Below are 27,631 nucleotides of genomic sequence, written 5' to 3'. Positions count from 1 at the left end.
AATGTTCAAACCAGAATGTTCGCCAAGATCGAAAAACGTATCACTTGATTCTTGATACTGGCTCGATAGAGCACTGTTTTCTGGATTTGGCAGGTACATTTTTAGCTCAGCGAACACTATAATGACCCACTACAGGGCGCGAACGGGCGACCCGTTGCAAGATATGGTGATAGAGAAGAGGGTGTTTGCGGAGCGGGGCCACTTGTTCAAGCCCCGCAAGGAGCCCCGAACGCCGTCAAACTACACCCCCCGTCCCCGCTACGAGGAGGTAAACCTAGTAGGAAATCTGAATGGCCGCATCTTGGGCACCAAGCCGCTGTACGTGGCCCCGGCCCAGCAGCGCCAGCAGGCCTACATGAGCAAGCAGAGGGCGGAGAGCAAGCTCGTTAACGTGAGCCACGTCCAGAATGAGTTGGACCTTCAGCCCCAGACGGAGCGCCAGACGGAGCTACAGCGCATGTTGCAGAGGATGCAGCTGAACATGCCTCGTCAGCAGGGCTTCAACCTATTCGTTAAAAATATTCCGAAGACAATGGGAGAAGAGCACCTGCGTAAGGAGTTCGCTCCCTATGGAACCATCACCCGTGCTAAGGTACATGACTTGAACCCATTTCAGTTCAGCTCTCCCCTCCCCTCTTCTCTGCCAGTCAGCAGCCGCTGCTAATAAAGTTGGGCCCCATGAAAGTTTCAAATTTTGGGCCCCCAAAATGAAAAATAATGTCATCAGGATCCTTCCAGGGGCACTGTCAGTGCTCTCAGGCCCTTAGAATATGTAACACATTGCCCCCCTCGCATCACCCATGCCAGTCAGTTTAACACCTGTTTATTTCCATAGTCCCTAATATAGGCTATCTGATAACTGATACAGTTTATAGGTTATTGTGCATAAATATATATAATATAATATATATATATATATATTATAACCCATCACACAGTTATAATTAAATTATGCCTTCTCCCCCTTCTCTCTGCCACCATATCCTCTCCACAGGTGATAATGGAGGGCGGTCGCAGCAAAGGTTTTGGCTTCGTGTGTTTTTCGTCTCCGGAGGAGGCCACCAAGGCCATGGCTGACATGAACGGCCGCATCTTGGGCACCAAGCCGCTGTACGTGGCCCCGGCCCAGCACAAAGAGCAGCGCCAGGCTTACCTTAGGAAGCAGTGGGTGGAGAGCAAGCGTGCTGCGCCCAGCCCTGTGGACCTTGGTGCAGAGTTTGGTGGCCGTGCAAAGCCACTGACCAATGACGTCAAGAATGTTGGCGTCAACCTGGATGCTGAAAAGCTACGTGAGATCTTTGGCCTGCGTGCTGTGCCCAACCCGGTCATCAAGCACCACCAGCAGCCATCCCCACCCTCTCAATACTCTGTGGTCGCCAGCCCTCAGGCCCAGAACCATGCTGCCTACTATCAGCCGAGCCAGCAGGTTCAGCTGCACCCTGGCGCTCACTTGGCCATTCAGGATGTGCACCCCCTGCTCTTTCAGGGCATGCCAGGTGCCATGAGCCCATCTGGGTATAATATGGAGACCCCCATCTACTATGTGATACCTGCTGGTGCTCAGGTGCCAAGCATGGTGGCCTCTCAGTACGTGATCTCTCAGGCTGTGGACGCCCATCTTGCCAGCGCCTCCGCCTCGGCCCATGTGCAGGGCCAGGAGGTCCTGACCGCCTCCGTGCTGGCTGCCCTACCCCTGGAGATGCAAAAATACAAGCTGGGAATGCAGCTGCACCCCCTGATTGAGAATATGGTGCCGAAGGTTCAAACCATCCACCCCAGGTTGCCTGATAAAGTCACCGGCATGCTGCTCGAGATCGACAACTCAGAGCTGCTGCAGATGCTCGAGTCAGCAGAGTTGCTGCGCTCCAAGGTGGACGAGGCCGTGGGTGTTCTGCAGCTCCACCAGGCTAAAGAGGCAGACCAGGATGGTGCCACCAGCACACCTGTGCGCGGGGCTTAAAGACAAGGACCGGGAATTCTCCAACTTCCTTACCTTATTTTGAACTAAATTCAAATTGGCTTTATTTTACTAAGTTGACTAAATTACATTAAATTTATAATGAAATAAAAATGATTGGCAACTCTACTGAAATCTGATCATCTGGTGCTTTATTATCTTTATAGTTACTAATGCAGAAGGTTTTACATGTCTAGGCACTCAGACGTACTTTTTGTCACAGTAATTATACATTTTGTATAAATATGCAAATCAGAGCTTCCATTCTATTTTATTTTACTATTGAAATCAAATAAATGACATAGGCCTACAATTTACAATTAAATAAAATTATTAGCAACTCTACTGAAGAATGACGCTGATTTTATGTAAGTTAATACATGGATTATATATTTTTCTAGACATTTAAGGATTATTTATGCAATTATCATACTATGGTGTATCTATTTCTCTCTTCAGTCATAATAATTAAACATCTCATATTTTTTTTTTATTCAATTGAAAATTGACACCTGATTTCTTGTGGAGCACACATGACCTTTGTTGCCCAAACTTGGCTGCTGCTCCTCTGCTTCACATGCTGACATACACTGTATCTGTCTACCAAGACTCACATTGGAATCTTTTCCATGTGCATGTGCGACCAATCATGATGAGCATAGAGTTAAGCAGTGAGTGAGGCTTATGGACCGAACTTCTGCCCCTTGGTCTTCTTATATTTAAACATGTATGAAATAGTGCAATCTTTTACAGACACAATGTTATGTTATATACTATTCTGTTCAGCCTTGTTTAATGTACAGACAAATACCTGTGGTGGGGCTGCTGCTGTTTAAATCCCATGCTGCTTTACACAATCAGTGTGAACCAGGCAGGCTAGTGGTGGACCCTCTGACATGGGCTGTGCTGTGCTACACATTTTTTTCTATATGCCCCCCCCCCCTTCACAAACATATGGTGTGTTCCAATACTCGCACTGTCCGCCCTTTCCGCACTGTGTTTTGGTACGCAGGGTGTTCCATTTCTAATCGCGAGGGAAAAGTGTACTGTAAATTACCCGGATAACGCCCTCAAAACGGCCATTTTTTGAAGTGTGGCGCTGCTGTACACTTTTTGCACACAATGGCCGCCATGTTTGTTACGTAGTTGAGTGTCAGATCTGTCAAACGGCTGTAATATCCGTGATAACAGCTTAGTTTTGATTCCAAAGACAATCACCATGTGTATTAGAGGCAGGGGTAACTTAAAAAAGTGTCAGCATAACGAACAGTGCCTTCCGTGATGAATTGTATATTGGCGGTTGGTAAACAACACGGGACCAACCGTCATTTCCGTTACGTGTATCAGACAGAACGGGAATCGGAATGAACTCACCTCGTGAATCGCGGAGGGGGGAAAGGGCACTTTACTGCACTTAAACAAGGTACACAGTACACAGTGCGAGTAATGGAACACACCAATAGTCTATCTGTGGCAGTGCCTCATTGGGATATATAAAATAACTAGATCGCATTCTCACAGAAAATGCTGGAAGCGGGCTTGCCTTTTGGGGCAGAGATGAGCAGTTTTATTTTTGATATCTCTATCCCTAAATTAAAAACAAAGTTAGTATGGTGCTCTAAGGCAGGGGGCAGAATCCAAAACAGTTTCTAGGTCTTAAAGGGACACTGTGTGAGATTTTTAGTTGTTTATTTCCAGAATTCATGCTGCCCATTCATTAATGTTACTTTTTCATGAGTACATACCACCACCATCAAATTCTAAGTATTCATTATGACTGGAAAAATTACATTTTTCGTACATGAAAAGGGGGATCTTCTCCATGGTCCGCCACTTTGAATTTAAAAAAAAAGCAGTTTTTAGCTGCAAACATGACTCTACTTGGACCATACTAGAAAATATTTGTGTATTACTTTGTAAACTTTCATGTAAATATCAAATTTGGCAGTAGCCAACCCAGTTTCAATGAGCAGCATAGTTGCAGTACCTTTTTGACCATTTCCTGCACAGTGTCCCTTTAAGCTTGCTGTTGTTAAAAAACTAAAAAGAATTGGCACGTGTCCTGCTCACAGATTGGAGTCATAGATGTGATCTTTCTAACAGACCCAAAGTTGCACAAAATCGCCAAAAACGGAAAAACGACAAGAGACACGGACACGCTATAGCTATATCAGAACAAATGATCTCCAAGCCGAGCCGGTCGTTTTAGTGTTTGAACGATGTCTCTATCTCGAAAGGCCTAGGAGGAGATCCATTTTCTATTTTTACTGCCCTGCACAAGAGAATCAAGTAAGCATAATCATAATAAACTGTACTTAAAGATTACAAGAATCAGGCCTTGCTCTGCAAGCCCGCTTAATAATAAACGTAGCCTACTTTGAGATTACTAGAATCGGGCCTTGCTCTGCATGAAGATAATGGTAGTAATGTTGATGCAATAGATTACTATAATGTTGTGACTGACTGAATGTTGTTAAGGCTTTTATTTTTTATTATATTATTTATTTTGGTGCACAATAGTTCAGTTTATTCAAGTTTTTAATTTTGTTTTGCTATACTTTTGCTGTCAGCCTGCCACAGCCCCTCTAGCAGCCCCTTGTGGCCACCAGTTTGAAAACGCACTGCTAGGAGGTCCGCTGCTGGGTGTCCACTGAATATGTTCTTCTCTTCATAAATTGGCTTAACAAGCATTTGGACATATTGTAATATCACTGATTCTTGAGAAAGTGGCTAAAACAGGTTGTAATGTTGACAGAAAAAAACAAAGTGAATTACAAAATTATATGGTATATCCTTGTTGACTAAGGTCTTGGCTTTTCAGAAATGCACAAGGCCAATCTCCCCATTTTGTCTTTTTTTCAGAAATCAGGCTTTTCTCTGATCACACCTTGTTTTTTGTCAACACCGTCAGACACAATTAAAAGTAATTAAAACTGTATTGATTTGGTTGCATATGTATCTGGCGTTTTTAAGTGATTATGTGTATTTTTTGGTTCACACATACGCCTTTAAATGTTGAAAATTCACTTTTGTTCTATTTTAATACTGTTTCATGTGTTCTAATTTTAAAATATGTACCGTCATACGATGCTTACTTAACACCTAAATAGAGCAAACATTTTTTTGTAATTTCACAAATATTCGTGTAGGCTTAAATTGGCTATTACTTTGATAATTCAACAACTCCAAAGGAAAATTTTGTAAGGACATTCATTTAAAATGTCCAAAACTCCTTCTTACGGTGGTGACTTAAGAACTGACGGCGGTGACAGTAATCTGAAGGTGGTGAAAGTGACCTAATTATTACATTTAGCAAAATAAATAGCCCTCTCAAGTCAATGACATCTAGCATAAACACTTTGTTTTTGTGTGTGCACAGTATGTTTGTGCATGTGTTTTTTCTTCATTTGTTAGATACTCTAGGAAGTAGGCCTAGATTATTGAAAATGTGGCATAAACAGGTTTTAAGTTGTTCAAATCCAAAATGTTATGGCAGCAGATCCAATATCTGTGTCATTCCGAACTCAAGAAGCACTTTTGAAAAGAATGACGCGAGCAAGCTGGGTTCTTGATACACAAAAAAATCTTTATCTATTAAAAAGGGTTTAACAAAAAAAGGTTCTCAAATACAATGTCCTTGTTTCCTAATTACGCAGCAAGCACGGTCGAAAAACTATGTACATCCGTGCTCCAAAAGTTCGTCTGGCTCCTTCCAGCGTTCCTTCAGTTCTGAGGATGCGTCTTCTATTACGCAGGCAATCAAATTAAAAGTCCCAAATCTAAATGACGGTTAAATTATTCCAAACTTACAATAAACATTCCTTTCATTAAATAAATACAATATAAATAGCAAAAATCCAAATATATGAATTCTAATATTCTAAATAACATTCCCAAATATGCAAAATACTATCATGGCTCTAACATTCCGGCCCCAAATTCTATAGGCAGGATGCATAAGAATTACAAACTACAAAATAGAGCCATAAATACAGTAACAATTCACAACATTTACTGTACTGTAAATGTAAATTACTCTATCAATCAAACTTAAGAGTATAACGTCCATCAGCCACCGGTCTTCCTGGACTCATTCAGCTTCCTGCAAAAGACAAAGCTTGTTAGTAGGCCTATCTAATAAGCTGGACTTGGTTTGGACTTGAACCCTTCGGACGACGCCTCTTGCGTCTGGGTAAGTCTGCCGGATTCTTCCAGTCAGCCAGGTATTTCTGGGGGCGGAACTGTCCACGATGAGCACAATGTCTCCTGGAGTGAAGTTCCTCTTCCTGTTGTGCCACTTGTGTCGCTCTTGTAGCAACGGGAGGTATTCCTGGGTCCACCTTGACCAGAAGAGGTTGGCCATGTATTGTACTTGACGCCATCTTCTACGGGAGTAGACATCATCCCTATCGAAGACACCTGGCGGAAGGGCTGGTTGCTTCTTCAATAGTAGAAGATGATTTGGTGTCAAAACCTCTACGTCACCTGGAACATCGGAGGCAGCGGTCAAGGGACGGTCATTGATAATTGCTTCAACTTCGCATAGCAGAGGGTGAAGGCCATCATCGTCTAGCACCTTCTGTCTCAGCACAGAATTCAACACCTTTCTGACAGTGCGAATCTGTCGCTCCCATATTCCACCTTGGTGAGAGGCAGTTGGTGTATTAACAAGTCCGACAGGCGGACAACAGATGCGTCCGTCTATGCCCGTTCTGAACCTTTTTTGCCCAAACGCCCCCTTGGCCTCCTCATAACCTGTCAAGGCAATTTATCAATAAGCCTACCATGTACTGTATAAGCCTGGATTTGAAAAAGTACCATAGGATTTCAACAGTGTTGGGCAATTTACTGAAAAACTGTAATGCATTGCTGATTACATGTTACTGTCTTTTCAAAATAATCCCTTACACTACATTTAGCAATGTGGGGACCTAAGGCGAATTTAGCTTAGGGGGGCCATCGGTCCATCCCATATCACATTTTTTTTTTAACATAAAATCTCTATTTTTGTTAGGCTATTTTTTTTTTAATCACGATTTTTTATTTAAAAAAATAAATAATTACAAACATAAAAAACAGGCAAACATTACAATGAATTACAATGAAACATTTCAATGAATAGGCTATTTGCAATTTTGCATAGGCCTACATTAAATAAACTAAAATGTGAAATTCTCTTTTCACTTTAATATGAGAGCAGTGATGTCCCCCCCTCACTGAAGTGTTATTTCATGTATGTGCATGATGCTGTCACCTATTTGAAGTGACGTTGATGTTGGATTTCATGGAATACTTTTAAATGCCGCTTTGGGAAGAAAACAGAGTAGGCGACAGGTGAACTGTATTTCTGTCAAAACAGTGGTTTGCAGGCGTTTGCGTTTTCACGTGGATATTGTCTTCGTGGACCGTAACAGACAAACCGTAAGTTCCATAAACTAATCAATGAGACATTGGCTACGTGTACATGATGTTTTTAAGTCCGATTTAATAAATGCGATTTAAATAGATCGGATTAAGAGTTATTTTGCGATGTGTATACATGGCACTTTCACTTAAAGTGTATATCTCAGGTTAATTTTTATTCAAAATAATGGACTTCCTTTGATAGTTCTACCACTTGAACAATTATCCATCATTTTTTTTCATGCAACAGGGCATCAGAAAATGAAATATAATGAGGAAAAGTGTGTATTTTCAGTAACATGTTCAAAGAATTCTAATCTATTGTGTGACGTCAGGCGAGGCCATTCAGTAGCCCGCAGTAGCGGTAGCCCTGTATTCTGTACGGTGTGTGATTGAATTATGCCGTACGGGTATGAAATAAATATCATTGGCAATATTATATCATGACCGCTACAGGGTGCCATGTGACCGTGAGGCAGTAAAATAGCCTACCAGTGTTCGAACTATGCAAAAAAAAAAAAGAAAAACGATTGCGCTTGCCTCAAAGTATGTCTACCATGTGATTTCAAATTTCAAGTAGGCCTACACTACAAATTACCAGACATTGTTAGTATCAACCTTTAGTAGGTTTATCACGCCATTTCAGCATCATGTCCAAGTGGGAAAGAATGTAAACAGCGACAAATAATAAATAAATAAAACCGTTTGGGTTTTGGCTTTTTAACGGGAAGGTGTAAAGCAGTCGGTCGGCTGCATTGTAAGAGTGCCAGAGATTACCAAATTCAAACGACTGCAAAGCAATCTGTCTGGGCACAGCGGAAAGCACCTGTGCGGTCCACACGGCCGTCAGCAGAAAACGAATGAACCTCCCTTGCAATAGGCCTACGTCCGAGAACATCAGTACACCGTAGGCCTATGTCAAATGGCGCATTTGTCTACTTGTTTCGAGCACCACGTTTCATTGTCATTGCCGCGAGTTTCTCATAGTTGAGCTACACAACGTGACATCATACACAACATGATGAAGCCCCCGCTCACGTTTGACATCCTCGGGCCGAAGTCTCATAAGGGGGTAAAGACCGTGAACATAGTGACACACACTTCACAGTGGTGTTGGTGAAAACGAAACGAAGTTGCCTCCCACGGCCCAAACGCAAAATAATGCCGAAAATTGAATGCCCCCTCAGTTGTCCTGGCTAGAGCAACTGGCGCGTTATCACTGCTTCTTATTCAATGTACCAACACTTGCATTACTCGAGCTGCACTTGTCTCACAATGCAATCAGCTGCGTGCTCCGGGCCAAATAGTCAACTCTCCCACCTTGTGGACACAGAAGGGAACAATTTGAAGAACGCGTTTCAGACGGACGGACAGACATAGCCTAGCCTACCCTCTTATAGAGATGCTGGGACGCATCTAAAAACGTGGATCCAACGCGCGTAGTAGGAAAACAGAGACTGAAAAGATACAACCAAAAGGCTCTACTCGACGGCTCCAGCCAACGCTGTTGAAAGATTGTTTGCCTCTCTCCCTGGCCATCTGAATGAGATGCTTTTATCAAACGTCATACCAAATATATAGGCCTATAGGCTAGTTTTGGTATTTATGTTGATCTGGCGACTATTGTTGTTTTACTGTCTTGCTTGAGCCGCTCTGTTTGGATTACTTGAAGACTTTCCATGGAGTATCCTGCATCGTCTCAGTGCCGTGAGTAACCTGGAACATAAGTAGGCTATATCATCAGAGGTGAGCTTAGTCACTTTTGGCCGCGAGAGACTTGGAAGGCGCTACATTTGCTCCACACAACGTGGATTATTGAAACTGAAAACTTGATTTCTCCTATATGGATACTTTCGTTTGGTAGGCCTATAATTACGGACAGTGCAGTTTCTTTGTGACATTCGGACTTTTTTTTTTCAAGGAATATAGGTTAACCGAAATAGTCCCGCCGCCGCGTGGGTTACCTATGCTATTGATTTGTGACACGCATGTGGGTGACCTTTATTGAAGTTGCATGTAATTCTATAGGCCTAGAACAGACATGACTCGGGTGGTATACTTTAGCCTACTGTTTTGCACCTAGGAAAAGTTTGACGCGATTTCAGCACCATGGACAGTCACTACCCAGTCGGGCGAATAGCACCACATTTTAGGCTACGCAGATCATTTCAAGAGACCCGTTTGTGCTGTTTGTAATTTAGGTAGCCTATTGCATTTAGCTGACACGATATTGGCAGTTAATTAAACATGATTAAAAGCAAGCCCAAAAATATGAAGGGACTAGTCAAAAAAAGAAGCCCATGTCGCATAGTCTATCCTATAGGCCCAAGCAGAATTTGCAACCCTGCATGAATAGCATTTCTACTAAAACTAGTTGGCCAAAAGTTACTAAATCATTTGGAAGTTGTTACAGTGCCCTGCATGAGAAAAGCCGCACGATTACCGGTAGTTGCGATTTCTATTATAGGCCTGCAGGCCACGGCCGTTATATCATTAGTGATCGTCACCTCGCCTGTAAAATTCCAGGCAAATAAAATTAGAACGTTCACCCATGGCCTCGCCTGACGTAGTCGCCAGGTTACGGTTAAACCCACATTTGCCACAACAAACAACAAAAATCGTTGTTTAACATCGTTTTTGGAGGGACTTATATATGTGGATCATTTATTGAATACAGTGTGTACACATTGATCCAAAGTAGTGGTTAACCTGCGATATACACTTTAAATGCGATTAAACGTCTGGGGAAAATAAAGCATTGCGATTGGACTGAGGACGCACGTGCTGAGCGAGCCAAATAAGGCACGGGGGCGTGGTTCAATGCCACCGAGATGCAGGTCATCTTCCCCATGAAAATCGTTGCCTCAGGCGGACTGAAATCACAACATTTCCCCCTTTCTCCCTGGATCGTTTACAATGCTACATTGGCTACCCTGTTAGCATAGAAAAACGAGTGGTCAAATGGTAATGTGGAGTAACTTTGTTGTGCTTCATTACTTTGTGGGGCACTTTTACATCAATATATGGAAGCCACAACATTTATAGTCGCTTAGGGACTTTAAATTAAGCAAAACTTTCATGTGAAAATCAACAGGAAGTGCCGCCATGTTTTTCTCACTGGCAAAGAGCTTTTGGTTTGCACGCATGAGCTCCAGGCCAAAACTGAGCGACTGCCACCTTGTGGACACAAGAGGGAATCACAAGAGGGAATCACAATTCAGAAACCCATCACGGGAGGGCGGACGGACGGACGGACGGACACCAAAGCCTCTTATAGAGATGCGTGGGACGCATCTAAAAATCCAGGTGATATCTTTCTGCATCAGGTCATCTTTGATCTGAGAGTGATCAAGCTCTGCTAGAGCCTCTCTGAGTTCTCACTCGGCACCTATAAAATTTGTGCCATTGTCAGAGCGCATCGTAGTCACTTGACCCCTTCGACTGACAAATCGTCTGATGGCGTTGATACATGATGAGGTATCTAAAGAATGAGCCACCTCTATGTGGACTGCTCTTAGAGCGAGGCATGTGAACAGGACGCCATAGCGCTTCACTGTGCTGCGCGCTCTTCTGACCTCAAACGGTCCAAAATAGTCTACGCCTACATGCGTAAAGGGAGGCTGGTCTGGCAGTACACGTTCCTCAAGTAAATCTGCCATCTTCTGTTCTGCTGGCCTTGCGTGCCGTTTCCTGCATGCGATGCATTGGGACCTCACTGTGCGGGTCGCTCTGTTCAGTCCTGGAATCCAGTAACGCTGCCTGACCTTTGCAATTAGTTGATTTCTTCCACAGCAACCATTCTGTAGGTGTATGTGCCGTAGAATCAGCTTTGCAATGTGGTGATCCTTGTGTAACACAGCCGGGTTCCTGGATTCCTCTGGCATGGCGGAGTTGTTCAACCGGCCACCCACTCTGATGACACCATCTAGCAGAACAGGATCTAGGCTGTAGAGTGCACTCGACTTCCTAACTTGAGAATCTCTTTGTTGGAGCGAGACCAGCTCTTCGGGAAACATCTCCCTTTGACCATAGCGTATCAGCACAGTTTCTGCATCTTCCAAATCCTGTACTGACAATGCTGTCTTGTCCACTGACTGTCTCACTTTTCTCATTTCCTCTTCCACCTTTAGGTCTTGCTTTCTTTTATCCATCTCCTTCAATGAAACATCAGCCACATATTCCTTTCTCTTTCTTGCCAAGAAGTGAAGCAGGTCTTTCAAGCGTAGCATCCATGCAACAGCCTTCTTAAGTCTGTGCCAGTCTGAGTAGTATTCGACCAATGTTGTTAGGCTTGCACCTTTGGTTGCACTGATGAGACTGACCAGGGTAGACTTGAGCTCGCCATCATCTTCCATGGTGCTGCGAATGTCAGGTCTTGTAGGCCACTCACTTTCACTTTGGCAAAGGAATTGTGGTCCATGTATCCAAAGGTCATTGTCAATGAGTGAGGTGAACCTCATTCCTCTTGAAGCTACGTCTGCGGGATTGAGTGAACTGTTCACATATCTCCACTGTGATGGGGAAGTAGCTTCTCGAATGTATGAAACTCGATTGGCCACGAATGTCTTGTAGCGCGACGCATCGTTCTCTATGTACTTGAGTACAGTGACGCTGTCTGTCCAAAAAACAGACTCTTCAAGCTTGGTCTCCATTTCCTGTCTTAACAGCTTGTCCACCTTCACTGCTATGACTGCGGCAGTCAGTTCCATTCTAGGGACTGTTACTTTTTTCAGAGGTGCCACCCTTGACTTTGCCATAAGCAATGAGCAGACCTTCTGTCCATCCTCACTGGTCAGCAGAATGTATGAAGCTGTACCGTAACCGCTCTCACTTGCATCTGAGAAATTGTGTATCTGGGCCTTGAGAGTGGGTCCGAAATCAGAGGGCTTGATACATCTGTCCACAGTGAAGTTAGATAGCTCCTGCAGCTCGGCAAGCCACTGGTGCCACCTTCGTAATTGCTTCTCATCAATCTCCTCGTCCCAGCTCAACTTCTGTTGGCATAGCTCTCTCAAAATCAGCTTAGCTGGGAGGATGCATGGAGCAACTAGACCAAGAGGGTCATAGACTGAACTGACTATTGAGAGTATCCCTCTTCTAGTGGTTGGTCTCTCTGGCACGTTCACTCTGAACCTGAAGGTGTCTGTGTCTGTACACCAATGAACCCCTAAGGCTCGTTCTGTTGGCAGGGTGTCTTTGGTTAGATCAAGGTCTTTCACCTCTGCGGCTCTCTCATTGGCTGGGATGCATGACAGAACACGTCTGCTGTTGCTAACCCATTTCGTCAGGTTAAATCCACCACTTTGGCATAAAGCCTTCAGAGACTGTGCAAGTGCTATGGCCTTTTCTTCAGAGGGCACTGAGGCTAAACAGTCGTCCATGTAAAAATTCCTCTCAACTGTTTTCACAACTTCCACTGAGGCCTTGTCTCTTCCATCTTCGGCTGTCTTTCTCAACGCAAAACAGGCGCAGCTTGGGGAAGAAGTAGCCCCAAAAATGTGTACAGTCATTCTGTACTCCTCCAGAGGTCCATTCAAGTTTCCATCCGGCCACCAGAAGAAACGCAGGAAGTCAGAGTCCTTGGGAGGAACCCTGACCTGGTAAAACATTGCCTCTATATCGGCCATCATTGCAAAGGACTCCTCTCGGAACCTTGTTAACACTCCAATCAAGGTACTCGTGAGGTCAGGCCCTTGGAGTAGTTGGTTGTTCAAAGAGACGCCTTGACATGTAGCTGTGCAGTCGAAGACGACTCTAATCTTCTTCTTTTTGGGATGGTACACCCCATGGTGTGGGATGTACCAAACCTCTCCTTCCTTGACCACTTGACCTTCCTCAGGCACCTTTTCCGCATAGCCCTTAGCTATGATATCATCCATGAAGCGCTTGTAATCTGTGCAGAACTCTGGGTTCCTGTTGAGCTTCCTCTTGAGGCTGATGGCTCTTTGCTCTGCTTGACTGCGATTACTAGGCATCTTCACAGACTTGTCCTTGAAGGGAAGACTGATGCAGTAATGTCCCTCAATGAGCTGACAAGATTGTTCGACTTCCTTCATGAACCTTCGATCCTCCTGCGACATTTCAGTTTTGTCTTCACAGCTGCGTTCTGAGAAGTCAGAGTTGAATTGCTGAATTAACAGTTCTTCGATGTTTTCCACAGAAATCCTGTTAGCAGCAACTCTCTGCCATTCCTCATCAGTGTCTTGAAGTTGATCTTGGGTGATGGGCCCGTTGACAGTCCACCCAATCGCCAATTTTACAGCATATGGACCGCCATCTTGACTATGAATGACTTGCCATGGCTCTATGGCCTTGTAGGCATTGGCGCCAATCAATAGACCGATCTCAGCTTCAACACTGGGGAGGCGTACTTCCTCTAAGTACGACCACGCCTGGATGTCCTTCTGACAAGGTATATCTTATTTTTTCACAGGAATGTCCGGTTGCGTGAACACTAAAGGTAAGTCAATGTACTGGTTCGCCTCAGGTCCACAAATTTCCAGGTCTGGCAGGATATGGCTAGGAACAAGCTTCTCTTGCCCCATAGTTCGGAGTAAAATCTCTGTCTTCCTGCCTGTAAGGTTCAGCGCTGACATTAATGCCTCTGCACAAAACGTCGCCGAACTGCCTGGGTCAATGAAGGCATAAGTCACCATCGTCTTCGTACCTTTCTTGGACTTGAGTCGTACCGGAACTATGGCCAAAACGCCCTGACTGCTTCCGGCCCCAGTGTACGCACATATCTCAGGCTTTGTGGCCTGTGACTCCGACATTATGTTCTTGCTGCTCCTAGTGGTTGCCGTTTCATCCTTGTGCACCACATGTAGAACGCTTGGATGTTTCTTGGAACATATCTGGCAAGACAACTTCCTGGTGCAATCTTTGCTCAAGTGACCTGGCACAAGGCATCCAAAACAGAGACCTTTGGACTTCAAGAACTCAATCTTATCGGTGTGAGGTTGTTTCTTGAACTTCTCGCAGTTTTCCAATGTGTGGCTCTTTTCACAGACTACACATGTCTCCGTTTTCAGTTTGGCCTGGTCTGGGTTTGCACTCTGGTTTGTCTGTACTGGTTTCTGTTTCTATGTGTCAATGCTTGTAACAAAACTGCTACTCTTTGTGGTGTTTCCTTTTGTTTTCTTGACAGGTGTGCCTTTTTCCTTCAGTGAAGCTGCAGCACTGGTTCCTTGAAGATCTCCAAATAGAAGATGTGTCACTATTTTGGCTTGTTTGTCTATGAAACTCACTAGGTCTCCAAACCTTGGTCTTTTCCCTTTGGTTTCCAGCATGTCATAGGCCATTTGTCTCCACTTCTCCCTCAGTTTGTAAGGCAGTTTTGACAGTATGGCTCTCATGTTCGTCGGGTTATCCATTTCTTCCATGTAATCAACGTCCTTCATAGTGTTTTTGCAGCCAATCAAAAAGAGAGCGTATTCATTCAAGCCCTTTGCATCATCCGTTTTAAGCTGTGGCCACGATAAGGCTTTCTCAATGTAAGCCATTGCTATCTTCAGCTCATTTCCATATTGCTGATCAAGTAATAGCCTGGCTTCTTCGTAGCCTTCCGCTGGGGTCATATGTTCACAGCTTCTCACTAGATCTTGTGGCTCTCCACTTGTATATTGTTCCAAAAAGAAGAGTTTATCTCTAGCATTCTGAGTCTTGCTGTCAATAGCATTATCAAACGCTCTGAGAAAAGATCTGTATGTGAGCGGATCACCAGAGAAGACAGGAATGTCCCTTTTGGGTAGCAGAGACAAATCTTGCTGCTTCACCAATAGCTCTGTAATTATGTTTTGACGCTGCATCACTTCATAGATACTGTCACTTGAAGTCACGGGCTGCTGAGGCTGGCTAGAGGCTCTAGCCGTAGGCACTTGGTGACGTGTAGGCACTTGGTGAGGCTGGCTAGCTGAGGCTCTAGCTGTTGGCACTTGGTGACGTGTAGCCACTTGGTGACGGTCACGTGAAGGAGGTGCATGTTCCACATCTCTTGCAGTGTAAGGAATATTATCTTCCTCCTCTTCATCACCTTCATCAGCTGTTGGCACAACATGAGCTTCAGACGCAGGTGGACTTCTAAGGACAGGTGATCCTCTAAGGACAGGTGCATCAGATCTTGTCACAGAAACATTAGACCCTTGTGCATGGCTGCCTGCATCCGCACTTGGCAACATGGCTGTTACATAGTCATTCATGGCGTCACGAGGGCTTTCATGATACACTTTCAACTTAGCCGTAGAGGCTGCTATTGCAGTTTCCAACTCTAACTGCTCCATCTCTACTTTTAACTGCTCCATTTGTAACTGTATGGCTTTCTTCTTTTTCAGTGCCTCTGCTTGAGCTAAAAGCCCTGCTCTTTTGGCCTCCTCTTTCATGCGCACAGCTGAGCTAGTACCAGATGCAACTGATGTTCTGCTCCTATTGCTTTTGCTGCGCTGTGATGCATTTGAGACACTGTCTTCTGGTGCAACACCATCATCCATTTCTTGTATCCGTTGTTCCTTGAGCCATCTTTCTGTGTCTATGATGAATCCCCTTATGGCAGTTGCCCTTGGCTCATACCATGATACCTGATTTGAAGTTGCTTCATCACTAGGTAACATTTGCATAACACTGTCATTGAGCATGATAAAGTCTTCATACAGAGTTAGAAAGTGTGGCTGCATTTCTGATTCAATTGTGGTAATATACTCTTCATGACTTTTCATGTTTTCTATTTCTTTCATTTTGGCTGTAATCTGGGCCAATTTCGCTTTTCTGTGACTTATCAGCCTATGGAGCCTTTCTTCCAAAGCCTTTTCAGTGTACTTTGGCTCCCTCTTCTGGCGGGTAGCGGGTATTGCACCTCCTGCTGCATTTAACAAATTTCCATCCGCCATCTTGGAAACGTGTTCAGTAATGAATCAGCAATAATTCCCAACGATCTTTTAAACACTCATAAAAATCTTCAGTGATTCAATACATTCAAAAACGAACTTCTGTGGTCTTCTTCTATGTCTTCACACTTAAACCAAACTTGAGCTTCAAAAACGAACCATTTAGGCATCTTAGAAATGAATTACGTTTGCAATGCTTCTCCTTTCCAGTTCCGTTTGCATGGCTAGTTTCTATCAGCAATTTCGACAGGAAAACTGTACTTACAAAGTGCCAGCAATCTTGAGAATGTCTCCTTACTTTCACCATCAATCAGCTTCGTCCTTTTCCTCTCCTTTTCGTCAGCTGACTGTCCGCTTCTTTCCTCTTGGTGAAGTTTTTCGACTAATGTTATGGCAGCAGATCCAATATCTGTGTCATTCCGAACTCAAGAAGCACTTTTGAAAAGAATGACGCGAGCAAGCTGGGTAACTCATAAACAAAAAATCTTTATCTATTAAAAAGGGTTTAACAAAAAATGGTTCTCAACTAGGCTACAATGTCCTTGTTTCCTAATTACGCAGCAAGCACGGTCGAAAAACTATGTACATCCGTGCTCCACAAGTTCGTCTGGCTCCTTCCAGCGTTCCTTCAGTTCTGAGGATGCGTCTTCTATTACGCAGGAAATCAAATTAAAAGTCCCAAATCTAAATGACGGTTAAATTATTCCAAACTTATAATAAACATTCCTTTCATTAAATAAATACAAAATAAATAGCAAAAATCCAAATATATGAATTCTAATATTCTAAATAACATTCCCAAATATGCAAAATACTATCATGGCTCTAACACAAAATAGGGCCTATAGAGATGTATTATCATAGATGTAGGTCTTGGCTGTGCAGTGAATGTATTGCTCAAGCTCCCCATGTTTAACATTTTCCATAAAATGGGCTCTTTCTTGTTTTGTCAACAGTGGCAGACAGAATTAGAAGTAAAAACATAACTTTACTGTATTAAAGTGAATTACTTTAACAATTCAACACAACTTACATTCAACATACTTATGCATATTCCTAAAACATGTCAAAAACTAAAACATGTGTTTTTTTGTGAACTCCATCAGATGTCACCACCGTCAGGTTTTCTGACAAAAAAACCCTCCAAATGCACCTCAGTGGTGGCTAGAGTATCATTTTGGATCACAATTATTACTAACATGCCTAGTAATGTTTCATCAACCAGCACAATTTAGTAAAATATGGAACAAGATGATGAGCGGAACAAAATCTGACGGTGGTGACATCTGACGGTGTGAGACAAAAAAAACACTCTTTTACATATTATGCATTATTTGTTCACATTAGCCATTTAATTTTCGCTCTGTTTCTTGGGTGCTTCATACCTTTTCCAAGAAAGTATATATTAATTAACATTAATGTAATATAATACTATTAAAACATCCGACGGTGTTGACAGTTTATGGTTGGGACAGTACAGTGTCCAAACAAATTAACAAATTGAGGACAAAATAGTAAACTTACAGGAGCTTCAGTGATGGTGAAGTATGCAGTAGACCTAAAGGTTTGAGGGGTCCTCAGTAATTAAAATGACCTTGTGCATACCTGATTTTATTGTCTTTTAGAAAAAATCTGACGGTGGTGACCAATATGCTGGACACATTTTGAGCAATCAGAAAATAATAGTAAATATTGTTTTACATGCACTATGTGCACATCTGTAGAACCACTTTAATATGGTCTTCCACATCATGGTGATATTGTTCAATTCTGTTAGTGATTTTTGCGTTTTAAGTCAATTGAAATGATGAATGATGTCCTTGGGACAGGCGTTTTTACAGGGTGTGGACAGGTTTATAGCCATGAAAAGTAATAAAATTACACTTAAATATTTCAAACAACTGTGTATTTGTGTAACAGACCCCTTGGCCATTACCTGGATTCATTTTGTTCGTGAAAATGTAGTTGATTTTCAACAGAATTAGCATTTTACTGCTGGGACATGTTTTTGCCAAACTTTCAAGAATCAGTGATATATACTCATATTGGAAAGAACCAATTGTGTGCGTGGAAGTGAGGGCTGCACCACCTACATATCATATAGCCTACTAAATGTATTATAATGGAGTGTACTGTGTGTTCAGGCAATTAGTGTGCCTACATCCCAAGGTAATATCGCCAGTCTGTATCAAAGAGGAGGTTCATAGGGGATTATTTATAGCTCAGTATTTTGTGTGCCTTGGGTGACAAACTTCAATAAAAACTAAACACAAAATCCAGACATTCTGCCCAGACAAGAGTGTTGAAATGAGCAGCAATACTTCCATATCAAGATGGCTAATAAAGTGTAATTTTCTCATGCAGGTCATCTGCTATTTTCTGCGAAACAGTGCTACCTGCTGGTTATAGGGCTGTAGTGCGACTGCATTCCATTCATCAGAAATTGTCTAAGCTATGAGATTGGCTCCCATTATAGCCCCGTTGGCGAACGCAGCCAAGTAAAAGATGAATGGGAGCCTATTGGGCTAAATGGCTCAGCAGGGATTTGTGACGGTTCTGTTCTCTGGTTTGTAAAGATGTGTGCACATTCTGTACCTTATCATGAACGTTGTATTAGAAGTGAAGTTAAAGGTTCCTGACATGGCTTTGTTCTCCCAAAGACGTGTTAGTTTTGTCCTGCAACACGCTAGCATTCGGCTAATAGCTGCTGGCTGAGGAATCTTTGCGACTATTCACGACCAGAGCTGACGAGAGACGTACTCTGACTGATCCTAGCAGAGACATCTACGGTCACACACCTCANAACTAGGGTGACCAGCTGTCCGGACTTCGGCCGGACGACCCCGCCCCTTAACTTTCTAACCTAGCGTCCTCGCGCGCACCCATTGCTTCGACTTGCCGAATCTCCGCCTCCGTGGAGAAAACAGTGAGGTTGGCGTTCTAAACTGTAGGCAGAAATCAGGGAACAGTGCTGCCATCTTACCTCAGATAACTCAGCTGCCAACAACAGTTTTACTTGTAAAGCAATCTTTTTTGGGGGAAGGATTTTCGCATTTCGTTACCTCACTCCGATAAAGGAGTCAGTATCACTATCTTAATATTGTATCAGAGACGGCAGGTTACGATAGACAAATCCTTCCGTTGTTGTCTGTGTAGGCTGTTTCATATTTTTTGTATATATTTTTTTTAATGTATTTTGGGTAGTCATGCATTCGTAGGCCTAATAGCCAAGAATTAATTTGATTTACTTCACTCAAAATTGGTCAGAAGTCTGTTTATCAGCGGTGTTTTAAGGGAGGCAAACTGCTTCTGTCAACCTTTTTTTTTCATGCAGACGCTGGATAACCAACAACACGAGCTCAAAATACAGACAGCGCCCGTGCAGAAAGACGTTTCTTTGCCCTGTTTGTAAAGTTGTGAGAACCCTCGTATCGTTGTAAAGGCATTTAGGTCTGGGGTTATATCTGGAGTAACATGGCGGCCGCAGATATCGGAAATGCGACCGACTGTCAAGGTCTAGTTTGCGTCAATGACGTTGCCTCGCATCTCGAGGCCATAAGCAAAAGGCTAGGAGGAAAGGAAAGACAAAGAGAGGGACACACGAACGTCGTGAACAGGTCGTAAAAACGGACCGATGGCCACCCTACTCAAAACCCCCCACCGCCGTCCAACATGTTAATTGAAGGTGCCCAAATTCTTACAGCCCCATTGGCACCCATTCATTATTTACTTGGCTGTGATAACATAGCTGCAGTGCCACTCCTGGCCACACCAGCTAGTTGTGGTTCTTGTACAAGATTCCATTTTCTTTGCATTCATCAACAATGAGGAACAAGGAAACATTCATAGTCAAGATGACATGCACCTAAGTAAAAAAACAAAAGCACCCCCCCCCCCCCACACACACACACACACACACACTTGTAGGGACTAAAGCCCTAAATTCTCTGCAAAGTTGACCAAATGTGGAAGTGACCATATACTGTACATTTCGACCACACGCCATTGCAAATGGCATGGTACAGTAAATGGCTCCTCCTGTAGCATGTCTGAATTTGTAAGTCTGCAGATGGCACTCTAAGGCAATGTCAAACTCAGATGTGAGGAGAGGTGAGATGAGCATCTGCCATGTGATGAGTTATTAAAGGTGCACTGTGTCATATTCTTCATTTATTTCCATGCTGCTCATTCACAAATGTTACCTTTTTCATGAATACCGAGTGCTTACCACCACCATCAAAAACTAAGTATTCATTAGGACTGGACAAATGACACTTTTCATGGGCTACATAAAAAGGCTACTGGTAGTGAATATTAGTTTATTACTCAATACATATTTATGAAAAGATTAGGATTAAGTAGCACAATGAGCAGCACTCTGGCCACAGTATGATTCAGTAAAATCTTGTTTGAATGACAGTTGGTCATGAGGATGGCAAATCTGATTAGGCCTTGTTGAATGATGATCCACTGAAACAATGTTGAAGACATTTTTTTCTAAGGTTTACAAAACAACTTTGTTCTTCTATCCTTGAAATGGCCATGATGAAACCAACCTGGCACCAGACATCTATAAGTGATACTACTACCCATATTTGCTGGAAATAAATGGCAAACACTATTCATTTTTCTTCTTATTTACATGCTTTTTGCGTCTGTATTGTGTTTCATTTATTTTGCCACTAACAGTCTGTTTTGGTTTTAGTTGTATGTTTGGGATTTTAAATTATATTGCTTGTAAACAGCCTGCCTATTTTGGACACCAGATGGAAATTAGCTGTTGGGCTACAATCTGGCACATTTACATATATGCACATGTATGTATATGTTCATTAATGTGCAATGTCCTGAAGAAATACATGGAATGAAATGAAATGAAATTCAAGCTTTGTAAGTAAGAGTTCTCTAAAAACCATCCATCCAACAATCCAACCAGCCAACCACAAACAAACAACAAATAAACATCAGAAGAGCACATGAGCATCTCAGTCCACACTTCAAAACAGAATGTCTGACTGAATGTGTGACACAACAAAACTGACACATTTCAACATATTGTTGTGGTTTCATAGCCTGATAAACCAGACTAAAGTCTGGCCTCGATGCATAATACATCCGAAGATTGTTGATGAGAACAACCTTCTCTCAAAACCCTGCCCACTTTGATTCAAAACACATCTTTGCGTTGTAATTGGTTTGCCAGATTCATGGCATTCTGGCTTCATTGAATCATTATGCGAGGCCAGACCCACCCGTAGACAAAACATTTTGCCGTCCAGCGGGTGGCGCTGGTTCACCAGGCTAGTGGTTTCATGTAAAGTTGTGCAGTGAAGTGAACAGCATCAAGAACTCCTACAAAATACATCAATATTTGTTTTCAAAATAAAATCCAAACACAACAACAACAAAAACAAGGACAACACTCACCGTAACAGTGTTCTCCCAGTCTGTGTGCATCAGGTAGCCTAGTGTGCACCTGCTGCCAGTGTGCACAACCAATGCAGACTACTCATCATGTACAGTGCCCTCCATAATTATTGGCACCCCTGGTTGAGATGGGTTTTTTAGCTTCCAAATATATATATTTTTTTCTAAATAATATGGGACCTTAATGGAAAAAAAGAGAAAAATCCAACCTTCAATACAAGTGCATTTATTCAGTGGGGAAAAAATCCCACATAAAGAAATAATTATTTGACATCAAATAATGTGTGTCACAATTATTAGCACCCCTGGTGTTAATATTTTGTACAACCCCCTTTTGCCAACAAAACAGCACCTAATCTTCTCCTATAATGTTTCACAAGATGGGAAAAGACAGAAAGAGGGATCTTCAGCCATTCCTCTTTGCAGAATCTCTCTAAATCATCCAGAGACCTGGGTCCTCTCCTCTGTACTCTCCTCTTCAGCTCACCCCACAGGTTCTCAATGGGGTTGAGGTCAGGGGACTGAGATGGCCATGGGAGGAGCTTGATTTTGTGTCTGGTGAACCATTTCTGTGTAGATTTGGCCATATATTTAGGATCATTGTCTTGCTGAAAGACCCAGTGACGACCCAGCTTCAGCTTTTGGGCAGAGGGCAACAGATTTTGATTTAAAATGTCCTGGTATTTCAAAGCATTCATGATGCCATGCACCCTAACAAGGTTCCCAGGGCCTTTGGAAGCGAAACAGCCCCACAGCATCACTGACCCACCCCCATACCTCACAGTGGGTATGAGGTGCTTTTCAGCATGCGCATCTTTCGTGGTACGCCAGACCCACTTAGAGTGTTTGTTGCCAAAAAGCTCAATCTTGGTCTCATCTGACCAAAGCACACGGTCCCAGTTGAAGCCCCAATACCGCTTGGCGAACTCCATACGCTTGCGTTTATGATTGTGAGTGAGGAAAGGTTTTCTCCGTGCATGCCTCCCAAACAGCTTGTTGGCGTGTAGACAGCGCCTGATGGTTGATTTGGAGACTTTGTGACCCCAGGATGCTACCATTTGGTGTAATTCTGTAACAGTGAGCTTTGGAGATCTTTTGATTTCTCTTACCATCCTCCTCACTGTGCGTGGTGGCAAAATAAACTTGGGTCCTCGTCCAGGCTTGTTTACCACTGTTCCAGTTGTTTTGAACTTCTTAATTATTCCTCTCACAGTGGATATGGGCAGCTGCAGTTGAGTGGCAATCTTCTTGTAGCCTCTGCCTGACCTGTGAAGGTCGACGCACATCTGCCTCACTTGTATCCTGTGTTCCTTTGTCTTTCCCATGTTTAAGAGTGGATAAGAGAAATGGCCTCGGTGTCACGTCATATTTATACCCCAGGGAAAAAGGAAGTGATGAATTACTAATTAAATGTTCCTACATACTCTGGTAAACTTTGTAAACTACTGTAGAAATGACAGAAATGCTTCAATTATATTTATTTCCTGAGAATTGTTAAGGGTGCCAATAATTGTGGAACAGGTGATTTAATGACAAATAATTATTTTTTAGTCAGGGATTTTTTTATTTTCTTACAATTCATTTGAGTTGAAGCCTACATTTTCCTACAATTTTCAGTGTGACAGTATTCTTCTGCAATAAACACTGAATTTATTTTAAGGCTTTTAACACATCTCAACCAGGGGTGCCAATAATTATGGAGGGCACTGTACGTCATTATGTGACCTTTTTTTTTTTTTTTTACCTAGAAGCAACTCACATACACCACCAGAATCAGCCACAGAGATCTGAGTCTGCAGAACAAACCAAAGGAACAAGCACAAAGCTAACCACACCACACAGCAAATGTAGGCCTGACAGGTCATATGCACAATTATACCAGCAGCAGAAGCAGATAAGAGCTCAGGACCACTCAACGTGGAAATATAGGGCACAGAAATCAGAAACACAACGTGTACTGTAACAATAAAAATTACTTTCAAGAATGTAGTTGGCTTAGTGGCCCTATTTTTGTTCTTACTATAGCCTAATGTAAGCTGACGCTTCACAAATGAAAAGAGAAGTTATGTGAATAGTTTGAACATTGTTTGGCATCTTCACCCCTCTTTTTTCTAACCTTTATGCATTTTTGCAGGTTATGATGCACCAAACTGAGAATGCACTACACAGCATGTCTGTCAGGAATCAAATGCCAGTCCATGTAAACGTGTGTGTGTGTGTGTGTGTGTGTGTGTGTGTGTGTGTGTGTGTGTGTGTGTGTGTGTGTGTGTGTGTGTGTGTGTGTGTGTGTGTGTGTAAATGCCAGTCCATGTAAATGTGTGTGTGTGTGTGTGTGTGTGTGTGTGTGTGTGTGTGTGTGTGTGTGTGTGTGTGTGTGTGTGTGTGTGTGTGTGTGTGTGTGTGCGTGCGAGAGAGAGAGAGAGATGAGGGGCGAGACACAATGCAGCAAAATGTAAACTCCAAACCACAAGCCATGCTTCCTTAAAACAGGTTGAGTGACCAAACAAACAAAACAAATGTAATTGAACTCAGTAAACAGCAGAATAATAGACCTAAAGAATCCCATGGGGATGCAGGTTCATGTCCGACCTGGGTCATCTCCCAATCCTTCCCCACCCCCAAATGAATGAAAGGACTTAGATTTGAATCTTCCTCATAGCATGGATGGTGAGCGCCTGCACGAAGAGTTCTCTGCATTCTGGAACATCACCAGTGCTAAGGTACCTGAAATTATCCACAATGCTCCCTTCCCCTCCCCACCCCTCCTGTCCGAACACACAATCACACCGTTATAATTATATTAGGCCTATGCCTTCTTCTCCCCCCTTCTCTCTGCCACCATCTCCTCTCCACAGGTGCAAAATGTTTCACTATTAAATTAATTTTAGATCGTCTCTGATTTAAGTTCATTCATTCATTTGGGGGTGGGTAAGGATTGGGAGATGACCCAGCTTGCTGACTACACAATTGTTGGCACGAAAGAAAAGCAGTCAGAGTTTGAGAAAGTCAAGCAGTTAATCCAGGTCTTGATAACAGATCTGATGTATTTCAAGTTTAAAATAGATAACATTAAAAAAATGAAAAAATAAATAAAAAAAGGTGTCACAAAATATCTGATTTTAAGGGAATCAAATGAAAAACATTATGCAAATCATTGGGGCCTACTATAATGAAAATCATGTACAAGCCATAATTTAAACAACTATTTGATTACAACAAGGCTTAGCTGCACATTGAAGCAGATCATTAAAATTCATTAGAATAGAGTATCTTTGCTTAATGTGCAAAAGGCATATCTACACAATCTTCATGCACCTTTTAAAGTGGGAGATGTCTTAAAAGTTCTTTGAATTTTGGCATGTCTGTTAGTACATGTTGAGAGTGGCTGGATTATTGTTTTATTGTTGGTGGTGCTTTTTTGTGTTTTTGGCCAAATAGTTTAGCAGACTGATGAATCAGATTGTACGCTTGAAATTGTGTATAGGCCTAGGCGGCTATCCTAGGCCTATGTCCCCAATGTAATGGAAAAGAACGTTGATGTCATAGACACATATTATAGAACGTTCCAACTAGAATGTTCAAACCAGAATGTTCGCCAAGATCGAAAAACGTATCACTTGATTCTTGATACTGGCTAGATAGAGCACTATTTTCTGAATTTGTCAAGTACATTTTTAGCGCAGCGAACCCTGTAATGGCCCACTACAGGGCCAGAACGGGCGATCCGTTTCAAGACATGGTGATTGAGAAGAGAGTGTTTGCGGAGCGGGGCCACTTGTTCAAGCCCCGCAAGGAGCCCCGAACCCCGTCAAACTACACCCCCCGTCCCCGCTACGAGGAGGTAAACCTAGTAGGAAATCTGAATGGCCGCATCTTGGGCACCAAGCCGTTGTACGTGGGCCCGGCCCAGCACACGGAGCAGCGCCAGCATGCCTACCCGAGCAAGCAGAGGGTGGAGAGCAAGCTCGTTAATGTGAGCCACGTCCAGAATGAGTTGGACCTTCAGCCCCAGACGGAGCGCCAGACGGAGCTACAGCGCATGTTGCAGAGGATGCAGCAGAACACGCCTCGTCATCAGGGCTTTAATCTCTTCGTCAAAAATATACCGAAGACAATGGGAGAAGAGCACCTGCGTAAGGAGTTCGCTCCCTATGGAACCATCACCCGTGCTAAGGTACATGACTTGAACCCACTTCAGTCCACCTCTCCCCTCCCCTCCTCTCTGCCAGTCAGCAGGGGCGCTGCTAGAAAGTTGGGCCCCATGAAAGTTTCAAATGTTGGGCCCCCAAAATGACAAATAATGTCATCAGAATCCTTCCAGGGGCCCTGTCAGTGCTCTCAGGCCCTTAGAAGATGTAACACCTTTCCCCCCCTCGCATCACCCATGCCAGTCAGTTTAACTCCTGTTTATTTCCATAGACCCTAATATAGGCTATCTGATAACTGACACAGTTTATTGGTTGTTGTGCATAAATAGAAATATCTATTATGTATTATCCCACCACACAGTTATAATTAAATTATGCCTTCTCCCCCTTCTCTCTGCCACCATCTCCTCTCCACAGGTGATAATGGAGGGCGGTCGCAGCAAAGGTTTTGGCTTCGTGTGCTTCTCTTCCCCGGAGGAGGCCACCAAGGCCATGGCTGACATGAACGGCCGCATCTTGGGCACCAAGCCGCTGTACGTGGCCCCGGCCCAGCACAAAGAGCAGCGCCAGGCTTACCTGAGGAAGCAGTGGGTGGAGAGCAAGCGTGCTGCGCCCAGCCCTGTGGACCTTGGTGCAGAGTTTGGTGGCCGTGCAAAGCCACTGACCAATGACGTCAAGAATGTTGGCGTCAACCTGGATGCTGAAAAGCTACGTGAGATATTTGGCCTGCGTGCTGTGCCCAACCCGGTCATCAAGCACCACCAGCAGCCATCCGCACCCTCTCAATACTCTGCGGTCGCCAGCCCTCAGGCCCAGAACCATGCTGCCTACTATCAGCCGAGCCAGCAGGTTCAGCTGCACCCCGGCGCTCACTTGGCCATTCAGGATGTGCACCCCCTGCTCTTTCAGGGCATGCCAGGTGCCATGAGCCCATCTGGGTATAATCTGGAGACCCCCATCTACTATGTGATACCTGCTGGTGCTCAGGTGCCAAGCATGGTGGCCTCTCAGTACGTGATCTCTCAGGCTGTGGACGCCCATCTTGCCAGCGCCTCCGCCTCGGCCCATGTGCAGGGCCAGGAGGTCCTGACCGCCTCCGTGCTGGCTGCCCTACCCCTGGAGGTGCAAAAATACAAGCTGGGAATGCAGCTGCACCCCCTGATCGAGAACATGGTGCCGAAGGTTCAAACCATCCACCCCAGGTTGCCTGATAAAGTCACCGGCATGCTGCTCGAGATCGACAACTCAGAGCTGCTGCAGATGCTCGAGTCAGCAGAGTTGCTGCGCTCCAAGGTGGACGAGGCCGTGGGTGTTCTGCAGCTCCACCAGGCTAAAGAGGCAGACCAGGATGGTGCCGCCAGCACACCTGTGCGGGGGGCCTAAAGACAAGGACCGGGAATTCTCCAACTTGCTTACCTTATTTTGAACTATATTCACATTGGCTTTATTTTACTAAATTGACTAAATTACATTAAGTTTATAATGAAATAAAAATGATTGGCAACTCTACTGAAATCTGATCATCTGGTGTTTTATTATCTTTATATTTACTAATACAGAGGGTTTTACATGTCTAGGCACTCAGACGTGCTTTTTGTCACAGGGATTATACATTTTGTGTAAATATACAACTCAGAGCTTCCATTCTATTTTATTTTACTATTGAAATCAAATAAATGACATGCAATGTACAATTAAATAAAATTATTAGCAACTCTAATGAAGAATGATGCTGATTTTATGTAATATATTTTTCTAGGCACTGAAGGATTATTTATACAATTCTCTACTATGGTGTATCGATTTCTCTCTTCAGT

The 27,631-nt window shown here is 43.5% G+C and overlaps 1 protein-coding gene across 1 annotated transcript; it reads left to right on the top strand.

The window, feature by feature from the left end:
* The first annotated feature begins 49 nt into the window (after positions 1 to 49).
* On the top strand, positions 50 to 27,323 carry LOC134454767 (uncharacterized). Its single transcript, XM_063205927.1, has 5 exons — positions 50 to 592; positions 995 to 1,945; positions 6,273 to 6,291; positions 25,305 to 25,840; positions 26,232 to 27,323. The coding sequence occupies exons 1-5, from the start codon at positions 122 to 124 to the stop codon at positions 27,195 to 27,197; spliced, it is 2,943 nt and encodes a 980-aa protein (XP_063061997.1). The 5' UTR covers positions 50 to 121; the 3' UTR covers positions 27,198 to 27,323.
* The last annotated feature ends 308 nt before the right edge of the window (positions 27,324 to 27,631 follow it).

This window comes from Engraulis encrasicolus, chromosome 8, assembly GCF_034702125.1.
Source record: "Engraulis encrasicolus isolate BLACKSEA-1 chromosome 8, IST_EnEncr_1.0, whole genome shotgun sequence".
Lineage (NCBI taxonomy): Eukaryota > Metazoa > Chordata > Actinopteri > Clupeiformes > Engraulidae > Engraulis > Engraulis encrasicolus.
This window is presented reverse-complemented; position numbering and strand designations above follow the sequence as displayed.